At 34.6% G+C, this 13,269-nt stretch overlaps 2 protein-coding genes across 6 annotated transcripts; one reads left to right on the forward strand and one right to left on the reverse strand.

The window, feature by feature from the left end:
- The first annotated feature begins 3,501 nt into the window (after positions 1–3,501).
- Positions 3,502–4,609, forward strand: LOC114174646 (Bifunctional inhibitor/lipid-transfer protein/seed storage 2S albumin superfamily protein). Of its 4 annotated transcripts, none has more exons than XM_085668631.1 (3): positions 3,502–3,837; positions 3,975–4,034; positions 4,169–4,609. In XM_085668631.1, the coding sequence occupies exons 1-3, from the start codon at positions 3,537–3,539 to the stop codon at positions 4,462–4,464; spliced, it is 657 nt and encodes a 218-aa protein (XP_085524757.1). In that variant the 5' UTR covers positions 3,502–3,536; the 3' UTR covers positions 4,465–4,609. The 4 variants fall into 4 exon arrangements, with proteins under 4 accessions (XP_085524757.1, XP_085524758.1, XP_085524755.1 ...); XM_085668632.1 differs by having other exon boundaries at positions 4,178–4,609; XM_085668629.1 differs by having other exon boundaries at positions 3,504–3,882.
- Positions 4,610–4,988: 379 nt separating this feature from the next.
- On the reverse strand, positions 4,989–9,865 carry SDE3 (P-loop containing nucleoside triphosphate hydrolases superfamily protein). 2 transcript variants are annotated; one of them, XM_028058237.2, is made up of 5 exons: positions 9,720–9,865; positions 8,395–9,204; positions 8,122–8,295; positions 5,908–7,356; positions 4,989–5,579 (listed from the first exon to the last, which is right to left on the reverse strand). In XM_028058237.2, the coding sequence occupies exons 2-5, from the start codon at positions 9,169–9,171 to the stop codon at positions 5,304–5,306; spliced, it is 2,676 nt and encodes an 891-aa protein (XP_027914038.1). In that variant the 5' UTR covers positions 9,172–9,204; positions 9,720–9,865; the 3' UTR covers positions 4,989–5,303. The 2 variants fall into 2 exon arrangements, with proteins under 2 accessions (XP_027914038.1, XP_027914037.1); XM_028058236.2 differs by having other exon boundaries at positions 9,507–9,726.
- Positions 9,866–13,269: the final 3,404 nt, after the last annotated feature.

Below are 13,269 nucleotides of genomic sequence, written 5' to 3' on the forward strand. Positions count from 1 at the left end.
TCGATGATTGAAATGGCATTTTGATGAGTTGTTCTCCAAATTGTTCCTCAACTTAACAAAATCTATTTTTTTGCAGGTTGTAAGTTTAATGAATATCACATTTTTTGGTGGATATGACACTCCACATTCAACTTCGATGACATTGACAAACACATTCTCAGCTTTGTGGTTGTTGTTTGTGAATGACATTTGATGTTTTTTGCAATGAGCAACAAAACCAGAATTGTGTAATTCGTGCAGGATTTGCCTATATTGGATTCAATATGTTTGTTGTTCATCAACATTTTTTTAAAAACCAACTTTTCGAGTTCGATAATCAAGTGTCCTTTTGTTAGTCCATAAGTGCCTTTTTACGTTTTACGTTTTGTACACGCAGTACTGCAACTGCTTTTAAACTGTATAATTACGTGAAATATGGTTTGGACATAATCCAAAGGCCGTCCAAATAATTCCATCACCATCAATCATCAGCAAAAAACTTCAATAAGTATTTGAAATTGAAGATTGAATTAAAAATAAAGTTTTCTGGTTCGAAATTTAAGTGTCCTCTTGTGACTCCATAAGTGCCTTTTTACGTTGTAATTTTTGTACAGGAAGTACTGCAACTGTTTTTCTAGTCTATCATTACATAATGATAAATTTGTACACAATCCAAAGGCCATACAAGTATTTCCATCACCATCAATCATCATAAAACTTCATTAAGTATTTCAAATTGAACATTGAATTAAAAATAAAGTTTTCTGGTTGGAGATTTAAGTGTCCTTGTCTGATTCCATAAGTGCCTTTTTACGTTTCCGTTTTTGTACACCCAGCACTGCAACTGGTTTAAAACTGTATAATATCGTGAAATATGGTTTGGACATAATCCAAAGGCCGTCAAAATAATTCCATCACCATCAATCATCAACAAACAACTTCAATAAGTATTTGAAATTTAACATTGAATTAAAAATAAAGTTTTCTGGTTGGAGATTTAGGTGTCCTTTCTTGACTCCATAAGTGTCTTTTTACGTTGTAGTTTTTGTACAGGAAGTACTGCAACTGTTTTTCTAGTCTATCATTACATAATTTGTGTTTTGGACACAATCCAAAGGCCATACAAATATCTCCATCACCATAAAACTTCTTTAAGTATTTGAAATTTAACATTGAATTAAAAATAAAGTTTTCTGGTTGGAGATTTAAGTGTCCTTTTCTAACTCCATAAGTGCCTTTTTACGTTGTAGTTTCTGTACAGGAAGTACTGCAACTGTTTTTCTAGTCTATCATTACATAATTTGTGTTTTGGACACAATCCAAAGGCCATATAAATATCTCCATCACCATCAACCATCACCATAAAACTTCTTTAAGTATTTCAAATTGAAGATTGAATTAAAAATAAATTTTTCTGGTTGGAGATTTAAGTGTCCTTTTCTGACTCCATAAGTGCCTTTTTACGTTGTAGTTTTTGTACAGGAACTACTGCAACTGTTTTTCTAGTCTATCATTACGTAATTTGTGTTTTTGTACAGGCTGTACTGGAAGTTTACTAATACAATCAAAAATAGCACAATTGCCTTCCCAAATTAAAGTATATTGATGTTTATATTACCATGTCATCATGAATGTATCTGTCAATGTACAAACTACATATTAACTCCAACAAATGATTAAACAATATATAAAATTGTGGCAACATAATTGACTTTGTCTACCTCAATCTAACTATCCCTATGTAAAATTGTCTCAAAAATCTTGTGATGGAATTATAATTTATACATTCACAGTAGCTATTTTTTCAACAGCAGATCGTAGTGCTGAATAACTTCATCGCGAAGGACATTATCTTCATTTAAAACCCAATCACAAACGAATTTCTGCCTAACTAATTGCAGCTCCTCCTGAAAACAACATCAACACAATGTTACCAACTGTAATCTTCAAAGAAAAACAATAAATAATAAAACATATTATAACGGTCAACTTATAGTAGTGTAGTCAGGCAGGGCTTTGCCATTAAATTGACTAACACCATCCCACATCTCTATGAATTTCAATACTAGGACCCCACAGTCATGACTGCGAAATGAAATACAACACAATATTCAGACATCATTAAGCAGTGCTAAATTACACTCATTGAACACACAAAATGTTAGAAGTTACCCATTAGGTTGAATTGGAGTGTCCACACACTGCACTTCAAAAGATGGCTTCTTGTCCGATTCACAATTTAATAACATACCCAAAACACTTACTCGTTCCTGTTCTAAAACTTTATCTTTCCTACTCTTTCCAGCCATGATTCATCAACAACCTATAAAAATTTAATAATAATACAATAAGGAATCACAACAAAACAAATTCAACAAAAAATACACTTCACAAATCAAGGAATCATAAATTACTTCACAAATACAACAACCTGTTATGACGGGAATCAAAAATAAACTTCACATGTCCAATTGGAGAAATTACTTCATATGGCTAATTACTTCATATGACGGGAATCAACAATCCAACAAAGGCATCGTCAACAAATTGTCATATTACAAAAGAATATAACACCAAATCAACTAATTTAAATTTTGAACTTCGGAACAAATACTTGGACAACCTCACAGACGAAATGAACAGAGTGCATTATAGGGTATTTCCACTTCAGAACACCTTCATGTGTGCGAGGGACATATGGATCATCCCAACCCTAACAAAACCATCAATATTAACAATGGACGAGTAGATAAACCAAAAGAACCTTATACGCACATTTTGGGGTTTCACTGTAGTTATCAATTCTAATGGCAAAATGGCACAACATGCTAAGTAAAAAAAAACCACATTAAATCTTCGAAAAGGGGTTTTCCACGATAACCTACCGGAAAAATCTTCGTTCCGTCAATGACCTTAATCAACCAACAAATACGCCAACAAGAGAGCGCCCAACCAATGAATTGAACGGTACCCACCACTTTTCGCGGAAGCCGCCGCCTCCAACAACCCAAACCACTCTCCACACCTCCGCTATCCGCTTCCACTGTGACCCACAACACCAACCTTTATGGAACGATAGCTTTTTTGGGAAGACAAAGCCTTGCGATTGAAATGTCTTTCTGCGTCTCTGCTCGAAGAAGAAAGTTGAGGAGAAGAAGAAAGTTGACGGGAAGAAGAAAGTTGAGGGGAAGAAACGAGGGAAAATAGAATGTCCAATGTGTTTTTTTAAAAAGTTTGTCCAATCAAAGCGCGTGCACTTCACGCTAACTTTCCCAAACCGCTGCCTCCATTTCCCGTCTGCTTTAAAAATATTAAAATATTAACTGCCACGTAGGCGGGTAACTTTGGGGGTAAAAAAACGGGGCATTGTATCATTATCCTATAATTATATTCATCGGGTGAATTCACGAGAATATTTATCATAATTATTTTCCGTTATTGATCAGGGGGGTACACTGTGGATTCAGTTTTGATATTAGGATGTATCGATGATAATAGAAACTATTTAAAGGGTTAAAGACACGTGAATGTGCAGCATTTTTTTCAAGTAGTGCTAAATGACAGCACAAGTGATGAATGCAGCAGCGTCAGCGTTGGTCCTCCTGGTGTTCGTGAGCTCAGCGGCGGCGGCGGCGGTGGCGGTCACGGAGGGGTGCAGGGAGGATCTAATATCGTTTTCAGGATGTCTTTCGTACGTGTCGTATCCGCCGAACAACCTCACGGAAAGTGCTTCGGAGAAGTGTTGCATGGCGTTTTCACGGGCTGTGGAATCGGTTTGCATCTGCTACGTCGTCGGCGACCCTCTCATCCTGGGCTTCCCTCTCAACACCACCAGACTCTTCTCCCTCTCTTCTCTCTGTCCGTCTCCCTTCTCAGCCTCCTTCCCCGCTCTTTGCTCTTCAAGTATTTTCTTTCTTTCTTGCTTTCTGTATTTCTTCACAATCCGACGTTAATTAACTTCTTTGCATGACATTCTTGTTTCTTTTCTTTTACAGATTCTTCTTCTCTGCCACCACTCTCCACCGCATCAACTCAAAATCTGGGAACTTTAGCTAGTGAGTCTTTCATTTTCTCTCTTGTTTACTACTTTTACAGACATGATATATATATATCTTAACAAGAAACAAAGAAAGAAACATGCAGTTATTTATTATTACTGTTATCTTTAACGATATTCATGTATGAACAGGTGGAGGAGGAGGAGGAGGAGGAGGAGGAGGAGGAGCAAGAGGAGGTGGTGGAGGAGCAGTTGGAGGAGGAGGGGCAAGAGGAGGTGGTGGAGGAGGAGGGGGAAGAGGAGGGGGAGGAGGAGGAGAAGAAGAAGAGTCAGGGTCCGGCGGAGGGTCTTCTGGGAGAAGGGCACCCTTATTGAACGGTGGAGGAGGAACCGTTCCTCATGGTCACTCTTCTTCTTCTTCAACCATCACTCCACTCCTCACTGTCTCGGTATTCATGGCCATCTTCTCTGCACTTCACAGCACGTGACCTTTCCAATTCTCATAGGTGTTTTTTCAAGATCATGGGATAAATAGTTGAATGATATTGTCCATGTTGCTACAATCTAATTTCAGTACAGAATGTCCTTGTTATTCATACATGCAATATTATCACACTTTCGTCTCTTCAGAAATCTTGTTTCTAATCCGAATTGCGTTTGCATGCACGTTTTTCTTTGTTTACATGTATGTTTGACATTTCAGACTTTTGTTTATTAACGAAAATGGCGCAAATTTGTTTGTATGACTTTAAAATGAAGGAGCCATCGTCTTCTCAGGCTCTACTTTATTTGTTTTATCGAAAATCTATACCATTTTTGTAAATAAACATCTCTTTTCACATAACTGGTCAATCCCAAGTGTGTTTAAGGCCTATATTAAATAATAAATTCTGCAAATTAAAACAAACTAATGAAAAAACTTATTCTCTTCTCCTCTTTATTATTTCAACTGCTACAGGTATTTACATATTCATGCAGACTAATTTTAACGTAAATTCATCGGGGTTAAATAGATCGCCTAAAAATAAACCTTTATTATTTCATTTTCTTTAATCTAATGTCGTGCATTGAAGATAAACTCTACGGCCAAACACAAGTTTAAGACCGCAGAAACCCTTTTTTGTTGATAAACGGCGGGTAAAAGCCAGAACAACTCATTGAGAAAAGCAAGTTCCCGAAGCATCACCTAAAAACTAAACTTGCACAAAATCTGGGGGAATTCAGAATCTATTATCCAACTGCACGCAGAGAATATAAACAGACTAAAAAAAAGGAATATAGACATAAAAATATCAGGTCCAAGTAGAAGTCCGACGTGCTGGATTAATTACTTCCAGCCATCAGACCACTCAGCTTCATCGGTAACAGGATTTGGGAGCCCTATCTGAGATGAATCTTGGCCCCATTCTGCATTGTTAGTTGAATCTTGACCCCATTCTGCATTGTTTGTTGAATCTTGACCCCATTCTGCATTATCTTCAGTCAAGTATGGGTTCTCTCCGGTGTCCTCATCGTCATAAGGTTCCACTCTTTCAGGAAGAGAACATCCCTGGTAAGATGAATTGTCCACACAGTACCACAACATTTGGCTCCAATGGTCATCCTGCCAAATGACAAATGAAGAATGATTTCACAAACAACCATGGCTATCAGGGATAAGGATCATTGTTGAACCTGTTTTAATATTATCGACATCATTGAATATTTTGTAACCATAACTATTCTGCTAAAGAGATAAACTGACCAATTAATGAAGTGTATGATGGAAGTGGAAATCCCACATAAGTCTTTTTTTTTTTTTTTCTCACTTAAATTCTACTCTTTGGCTACATTAGAGAGCTTTGGTGGTTGGGTTCCTTTGGAATCATCCAATTTTATTCTTCTTATAGATAATTAAGATAGTCACAATTTGTTGGATGAAAGGAAATTACCTTGCAGATTATATGCGGATTCCCAATTATAACCAGCAATGATATAGCACGAGTTATAGCCACGTTAAACCTTCTATAATTGCTCAAAAAGCCAAGACAGTGGACTCTGTCAAACTCGTTATGTTTGATAGTTGATCGAACTGTTGATATGATAATAACCTCCATCTCTTGTCCTTGGAATTGCTCGACACTGCCCACTTTGATATCAGGCATATCTAGATTTTCAAGTGTTTGTTTTATTTTTGACACTTGTTGCCTATATGGAGTTATTATGCCAATGTTTTCCTCCTTTATGTTCCCTCCTGCTATCAGTCTCCTGACAACTTCTATAACCTTACTAGCTTCAATGCGGTTGAACCATGAAGGGTTATTTCCTTCTCTTTCATCGCATCCTTGAATGCCATAGAAAAGAATAGGGAATTCCTTATTAGGTAGCAACTCCCCTATCGTCACGAAAGTTGAGGAATCTCTACAGGCAATCAATTCCCCACAATAGAACAACTTCGAAGGAAGATGTAAAATTGCTGGGTGACATCGATAGTTCCGAATCAATCGTGTTACATAATTTGTATCTCCACTGGCATATAGCGGGAGTTCAGACAATCGTTCCATATATGAAACCCCCAAGCCATACTCATCTGCTTTCTTGGAATATATTACTGGACCCAATTGCAATTGATCTCCAGCCAGAACAACAACAGTTTTCATTGTGCAGAGGTGGGATACAGGGATCAAGGTTTCAGGTTCAGAAGCTTGGCCAGCCTCGTCCAAAAAGATATGGGAAAAGTGACCACGGGCAACATCTTCAGCAAAAAGAAGAGACGCACTCATATATGTGGATATTATGATCCTATAATAACTGAGGGCGTTCACTGGGGGACACTTGAATACCATATCATCAAAGAAGCAGAAGCGGATAACTTCAGGTTTAACATCCTCGTATGGCCTGGTAGATGCATTGAGCCTGAATATTTCAGTTTCTCGCAACTCAATGTCCTGTTGAGCAAGGAGTCTCTCCAGTATGTAGTCTGCTGCACTATTTGAGGGTGCACACACAAGAATCCGAGTATTCTTGTGATATTTGTAGAGCTGCAGGATTGCTTCTACTATTGTCCTTGTCTTTCCCGTACCAGGGGGTCCATGAATCAAATAAGGCGGTGCACCTTTGCAACCAAGAATCATTTTGATTGAACAAATTTGCTCCTCGTTAAAAGTGCCAGATATGGGTACTAGAGCAGTAGTTTTAATGTGTCTCTTTTTTGATGTAGATGGAAAAAGGAAGTCGGTACCCAAGTTTTCTGCTGCCTCAGCTGCTTGATATAGCCTTCTCATATTGATCCTGTTATAGGTGAAGTGAACATCATATATATTTTCGTCCTTGTGGTAATAGTGAAATTCAGGAGTAAACTTCAAATAAATCTCATCAGCTTCAACTCGGTGGATAAAGCCCTGGAGAAATTCACGCATAATTTTATAGAGAGAAGAGTCTGAACTGTAAATGATAAATACATTTGTAGACTAATGCAAAGTAAATTTGATAATTATATATTTAGCACTGAAAATAAAAGATGCACAAAAGTAATGAATAACATAATTCCCTTATTTAGACGTAGTGCTTGTATACGAATACTTGAATTCTGGGAAATAATTGATTAATTTTTCAAACATTATCTCATTAAGCTGCCAAATGTAAGCAATCATTTCCTCAAAATAAACAGCACGTTAGATTTCTCCAAAGGTCATACACATGGTTATAGACGTTCGCAATTAGAATCATGCAAATCAATACAATAACTTGTCCTCATTGCTGAACTTGTCTTCATTGGCTTGGATATTGCAATTCATATGCAAGAGAAAAAAGGATAAACATGTCAAATCTATTAGACAAAGTGATCACTTTTTTTTATTCAACAATTTCATAATAATATCTAGCTTTAATTTTATTCAAGGTTTACAACCTACACTCAGAAAAAAGCACTGCAAGACTGGTTTAATCTATCTTAGCTGCCCTGAATAATGCAGAGATAAAATGCAAGAGCTGTGCCATAGATAGGCAAGATGACTTATACATAACAAATATATCCATCATACAAACATCAACACGAATGAGATGTCATTTAATGGCCGATGATCAAGATAATACTATCACAAAGACATGTGCTTTTATGATCTACCAGATCAGGCTCTATATCACACACAAAGAAAGGACCAAACCTGATAAACCTGTCTGTTGCTATTATCACGTTGACATGCGAGCTTAACAAAGATATAATCCCCATGAACCAGCGATGGTCTTCTCTCAGCAAGTCCAGGAACCTCCATAGACAAAAACTGATTGTTCCTCTTTCTCATCGATATGGATTCCATATCATAAATCCTCATGTCTTCCTGAAAGTAGAAGTCAGAGACGATGAATTAATTAAAAGAAACAAGATCAGTAGGTTTATTATGACTTGTAGCAACTAAAAGTATAGAAAATAAGATTACCTCCAATTGAATCTCTTCCATTATTATTAATGTTTTGAAATAAGATGAATAAGTCCTCCTTGTAAGACCTTCTTCAACAACTTGAGGGATTTGATTACTCTCAAGCAGCTCTCTCATGTTCCGGGGAATTTCATATCTTGGAAGCCTATTTATGTATCTTCGAGTTGGCTTCGCTGCAGGACGTGAACCTGCAACATAAGTATCGACAACAAATTTGTCTTTTTTCTTTGCTCTTGAATAGGGCCTCTTAGAAGCCAAAGACTTGGAGATTTTGTCTTCAACTAAGAGGAAAACCACCCTTTCAATTTTTTCATCTCCAGCATCAAAATATACAACTGATGAATACATGCCAATTTCTTTTGTCTTGCAAGACAGCCATATTTTCAAGTTTTCACGGGGTTGAAGCATCCTGTCCTCCAAAGTGAAAGATTCTAAGCAGCTCTGCTCTCCGTCTGCATTTGAATTTTCCGGTGGAGGTTCCGTAAGAGAGAGAGTGAAACTGTCCGTAGGATTTGAGGCAAAAATATGAACACTCCACAGATCAACGGGTTCATCAGTAGTATTCCTAACGGTTATTAAATCCACAGCAGTGTCCCCTACAAATACAGATTGAGGCTTGCCATCCACAAATGGAAACGGGGCAGATACAACAACAGGAACCCCTTCATAATCAACGTAACTGCACACAGATTTCTCTTCCTCAAAATCTAGAAACCCAATTTCTGCTTTATCTCCAATGACAGAGCGTTCCTCATCTGACCACCCAGCAATACTCATCGGAAACTGTTGTATACCACCTGAAAGTTGTCTCTACACAAAACATCACCCAAAAATAAATACCATAAGAGGTTCATACCACGAGAGAAACAGACACAACGTGCATTTGTTAAAAAATTGTGCATTACTCTCTCCTAATCCAAATTCATTCTTAAATTACATAACCTAATTTCCTTTCAGTACAACTTAAATTAAATTATCATACTACAACAGATATAATCTCATGCTTCACCAAACGTACAAGTAATAACCCCAAAAAACCAAAAAAAAAGAAAAAAATGAAGCCTTTTGAGTAAACAGTCCGAGGCTAAACGAAGAAGAAAAAAACGCAATACCTAAAATTGAAGCTGCATGGGTTAAGAGCATAAAATGGAAAACGAAGACATTGAAAGATGGATCAAATAAATGATGGGTTAGCAAGGATCAATCTGAAGCAACAACAATGGGTGAAGACACTGACACAGTGCAAGGATTGACATGAAAATCGCATTATAGAGAAGGAAGAGGGTTTTGGATGGAACAAACCCCTCCTTTCCCTTATTCCTTACCTTAACAACCAAGTTTCGAAAAAGAAAAAAATTTGCGAAATCCCTTACTCTTCCCACTCCATAGCCACTGTTAAATGAACCTACTCAACTCACAACTTTTCTTCATCGTTTTAATTTTTTTTTTTTTTCATTTTTCTTACTCTGATTTTAAAAATAATTGTTGTGATATGTTTAACGATTAAATATTATCTTTTAATTAGTATATATATATATATATATATATATATATATATATATATATATATATAATATTTTACGTGCGTGTACACCTATAAATGGTTACATGTGACGTTACGTATGGATATATAATTTGTTAATTTTTAGATCCTTTATAGTTGGGAGTTTCTACATACATACATACATTTTAGTGAAGATTTTTAGAAACTAAAAACTATATTAGAAAATAACTAATAAAATTATTTTGTGAGTTATTTTAGATATTCAAATGCGATTCATATAGCAATAATTTCTAACTTTTTAAATTAGTCAGTCGATTTCATGAAAAATAATTTATTCTGGCTATTAAAAATCATAATTTCAAACTCAAAAATTTACTATTTATTTCATAACATAAATGTTTGACTTTGGCCATTCAAGGAAGGAATAAAATCATTCAAATTATCTAAAGAATCTCTCCAAGATATAGATTTAAATTTATACAAAAGTACATTTCAAAGCATATTTTTTTATATAAGCCTAACATTGCAATAAAAGAATACTTAAATAAATGTAAATTGACATGAAGCCAATAGCTATGAGTATGGTATGATATTTGTTCGGTTTACAAGTTGGCAAATAAAAAAAATGTTCAAGTGTACCATTTAAAAGATAAGTATTTTACGGTTTTAGTTTATTATTTTTTGAATAATCTTTTCATATTTGAGTTCTTAAATAATTTTGTGCTGATAACTTAGTCTCGTCATTAATTAGTCTGTTGATAAAAATTGGAATCTTCATTTAAGTGTTCGAGGTTTTTTTTTCATTCCTAATTTATTTTTTATTTTTTGTATAGAAACAGAAAAATCAAGTAGTGTTGGGTTATATTTTTTTCAGATATGAATTATAGTTATAGACATGATTATGGATATTGAGAGATTATGGTTCTATATGATTATATGACATTAGTCTTATACATATAAGACCTTAGACATCACTCTTAACCCAAAACATTAAGACAATGTTGTTATGAACCTTTATTCTTGTGTAGTGTTTAACTTTGTCTTTTCTATCTAATGTGGGACTTTAACTCACATTTGGACTATTCTCGATATAAAAAATTTGTTTGGATACTGTTTTTTTTTTCTGTTCTCATTTTCAAGAACCACGATCCAACGTTCATAGGACCTGTCATAACAATTGAATCTATCTGAAATGGTAAGTTTTTTATATTAATTATTAAAAGAACTTATGAAAAAGATAAATTATATTTATAAAACATAAACCTTTATCAATATATATATAGAGAGAGAGAATAGTTAATAAATTAAATACAAAAAATTTATGAAAAATATGGGTTGCAGGAAAAAATATAGGGTTGCAGGAAGAAATTGATTGGAGAAAAAACAAATACAAATATATACTAATGAAAACTGGTTACAGTTTATTACATTTGTGTGATGGGCTTGGCCGGCGAGCCCATTGGCCAAAGCCCATATTTATATCTGTAACTGTATGGCCAAAGCCCATATTTTATATCTCTAACTTATAATATCAATATACGATTAAACTAAAAACTTATTAGCTAAATTGAATGATGTAGTTTTCAACGTTTTATAAACGGTATGTGTTGAAGATAAAAGTATTTCCTTTTCATAGAAAAAAGAAAAGAAAGAAAAGGTATGAAAACATGCGCAAATCAGAGTTTCTTACTATCAAAACTTTATAACTTATCAAAGTGGAAGAAGATACAATCTCAAAAATATTACTCCCCTTTTGATTTGTGAAAAAAAAAAAATACAAAATTGTTCCAGAGAATTTTCAATTAGTTGTCAATGATCATTTTTAATATATAATATTTCAACTGATTCACATAAGTCTTCTCAAATAAAAATAAAAACTATGATTTTTTGTTTTAATTTTCATAAATAAAACATTGTTCTAAGTGAAAATTGGACCTTTTTGTTATTTTAGTCCCTATAATTTTTTCATTATTTTTTCTCTTATATCATAAGATACTAACTTGATAATCTAGTGAACGACTTGTGTATGGTATTATCACCATTGTTAGGTTTAACAAAACAAAACAAGAAATAAGTTAACAACAAACATTAAAACCAAAAATAAAGAAAAATGAAAATAAAATAGGAGCTAAAACCAAATAATTGAGTTTAAAAAATAGGTAAGCTTTTTCTGTTTGTATTATTAACAAAGAAATTGGTGAGATTCCAATAAAATATGAGATATTCTTACTAAATAAAAAAAAAAAAATTGATCAATGCAATCTCATATCCTTGTTAAAGTATCAGAAATTCAAGTACAAATTTATCTCCCACGTTCACATTGGACAAAAATGAGAAAATTGAGCAACATATATAAATATGAAAACTCATAGATTTATTGTCTTAAAGTTTTGGTTGGAAGTGATGTCAATTCCTGTTGGAAGTCCCACATCTAGAGATAAGATCAATTTACAATATATAAGTGAGTGCAATCCTCACCTACCTTACAAGCCGGTTTTGTGGGATTGAGTTAGGTTTAAAATCCCCTTCTATCATGGTATTAGAGCCATGTTAGAGCCAATCCTAGCGAACTTTCTTAGACATTCTGTTTTATTCGATATCAGGCCGCTAACACCGCTAACGGACCACCCACATTACCCATTAATGTGGGTGCAATCCTTTTAGGCAACATATAAACATGAACTCATTACCTTAAAGTTTTTGGTTGGAAGTAGTGTCAATCTCTTATTTTGAGATGAACTTGTATAAATAATGTGTTTTCTCTCCCTATTCTTTTAATTTAAATATTTTGTGTGCGCCAGCACTAGGAACACATGTTTACCAGAATTAGTCTTCAACCTTTTTTGTCCAAAGTCAGATTTTTACTAATCGTTAGTTTGATAAAAGTTGTGGTCCTAAACAATGGCCACATAATGGTGCTGGTGGTTGAAGAACTAGAGCAGCACTAGGAAAAGTCATATGACAGAGAACCTTTTCCAGTTCATATGCACCCTGCAAAGTCTCTATCAAAACTCTAAGGATCACTTTCTTTGAAGTCACAAGGAACACTCTCATAACACATGCAAGCTCCACTCATTGTTTTCATTGCTTCTTCAACAACAAATTTGATCAAAAGTAGAGAACACTATAATTAAAACCATCATTAAACCTTTCTTTCTCTCCTTTTTCACTTCTACCAAAAGCTCATCAAATTTAATACCATAATTGGTTTAATTTTCCTTTCTTATTTCAAAAGTTTACTCAATGTTCTTGCTTGTTACAAGTTTGACAGTTCCTACAAATTGATTATACGATCAGATAAGTTATTTATGAAATTTACCAGAATCGGAATCTCCATGTAAAGCCATTCAAGCCTTTCTAGTTTGTTAATG

The sequence above is a fragment of the Vigna unguiculata genome, chromosome 2 (assembly GCF_037176805.1).
Source record: "Vigna unguiculata cultivar grain cowpea cultivar isolate G323 ecotype 2 chromosome 2, ASM3717680v1, whole genome shotgun sequence".
Taxonomy (NCBI): Eukaryota; Viridiplantae; Streptophyta; class Magnoliopsida; order Fabales; family Fabaceae; genus Vigna; species Vigna unguiculata.

What these genes read in the sequence shown, in the direction of transcription:
- LOC114174646 (XM_085668629.1), top strand. Translation starts at nt 3,537, where the DNA reads ATGACAGCACAAGTGATGAATGCAGCAGCGTCAGCGTTGGTCCTCCTG. An exon ending in CCCCGCTCTTTGCTCTTCAA is followed by an intron (nt 3,883 to 3,974) that starts GTATTTTCTTTC and finishes TTTCTTTTACAG; the next exon opens with ATTCTTCTTCTCTGCCACCA. An exon ending in AAATCTGGGAACTTTAGCTA is followed by an intron (nt 4,035 to 4,168) that starts GTGAGTCTTTCA and finishes ATGTATGAACAG; the next exon opens with GTGGAGGAGGAGGAGGAGGA.
- SDE3 (XM_028058237.2), bottom strand. Translation starts at nt 9,171, where the DNA reads ATGAGTATTGCTGGGTGGTCAGATGAGGAACGCTCTGTCATTGGAGAT. An exon ending in GCAACAGACAGGTTTATCAG is followed by an intron (nt 7,357 to 8,121) that starts GTTTGGTCCTTT and finishes GAATTTCTCCAG; the next exon opens with GGCTTTATCCACCGAGTTGA. An exon ending in ATCCGCATATAATCTGCAAG is followed by an intron (nt 5,580 to 5,907) that starts GTAATTTCCTTT and finishes GTCATTTGGCAG; the next exon opens with GATGACCATTGGAGCCAAAT.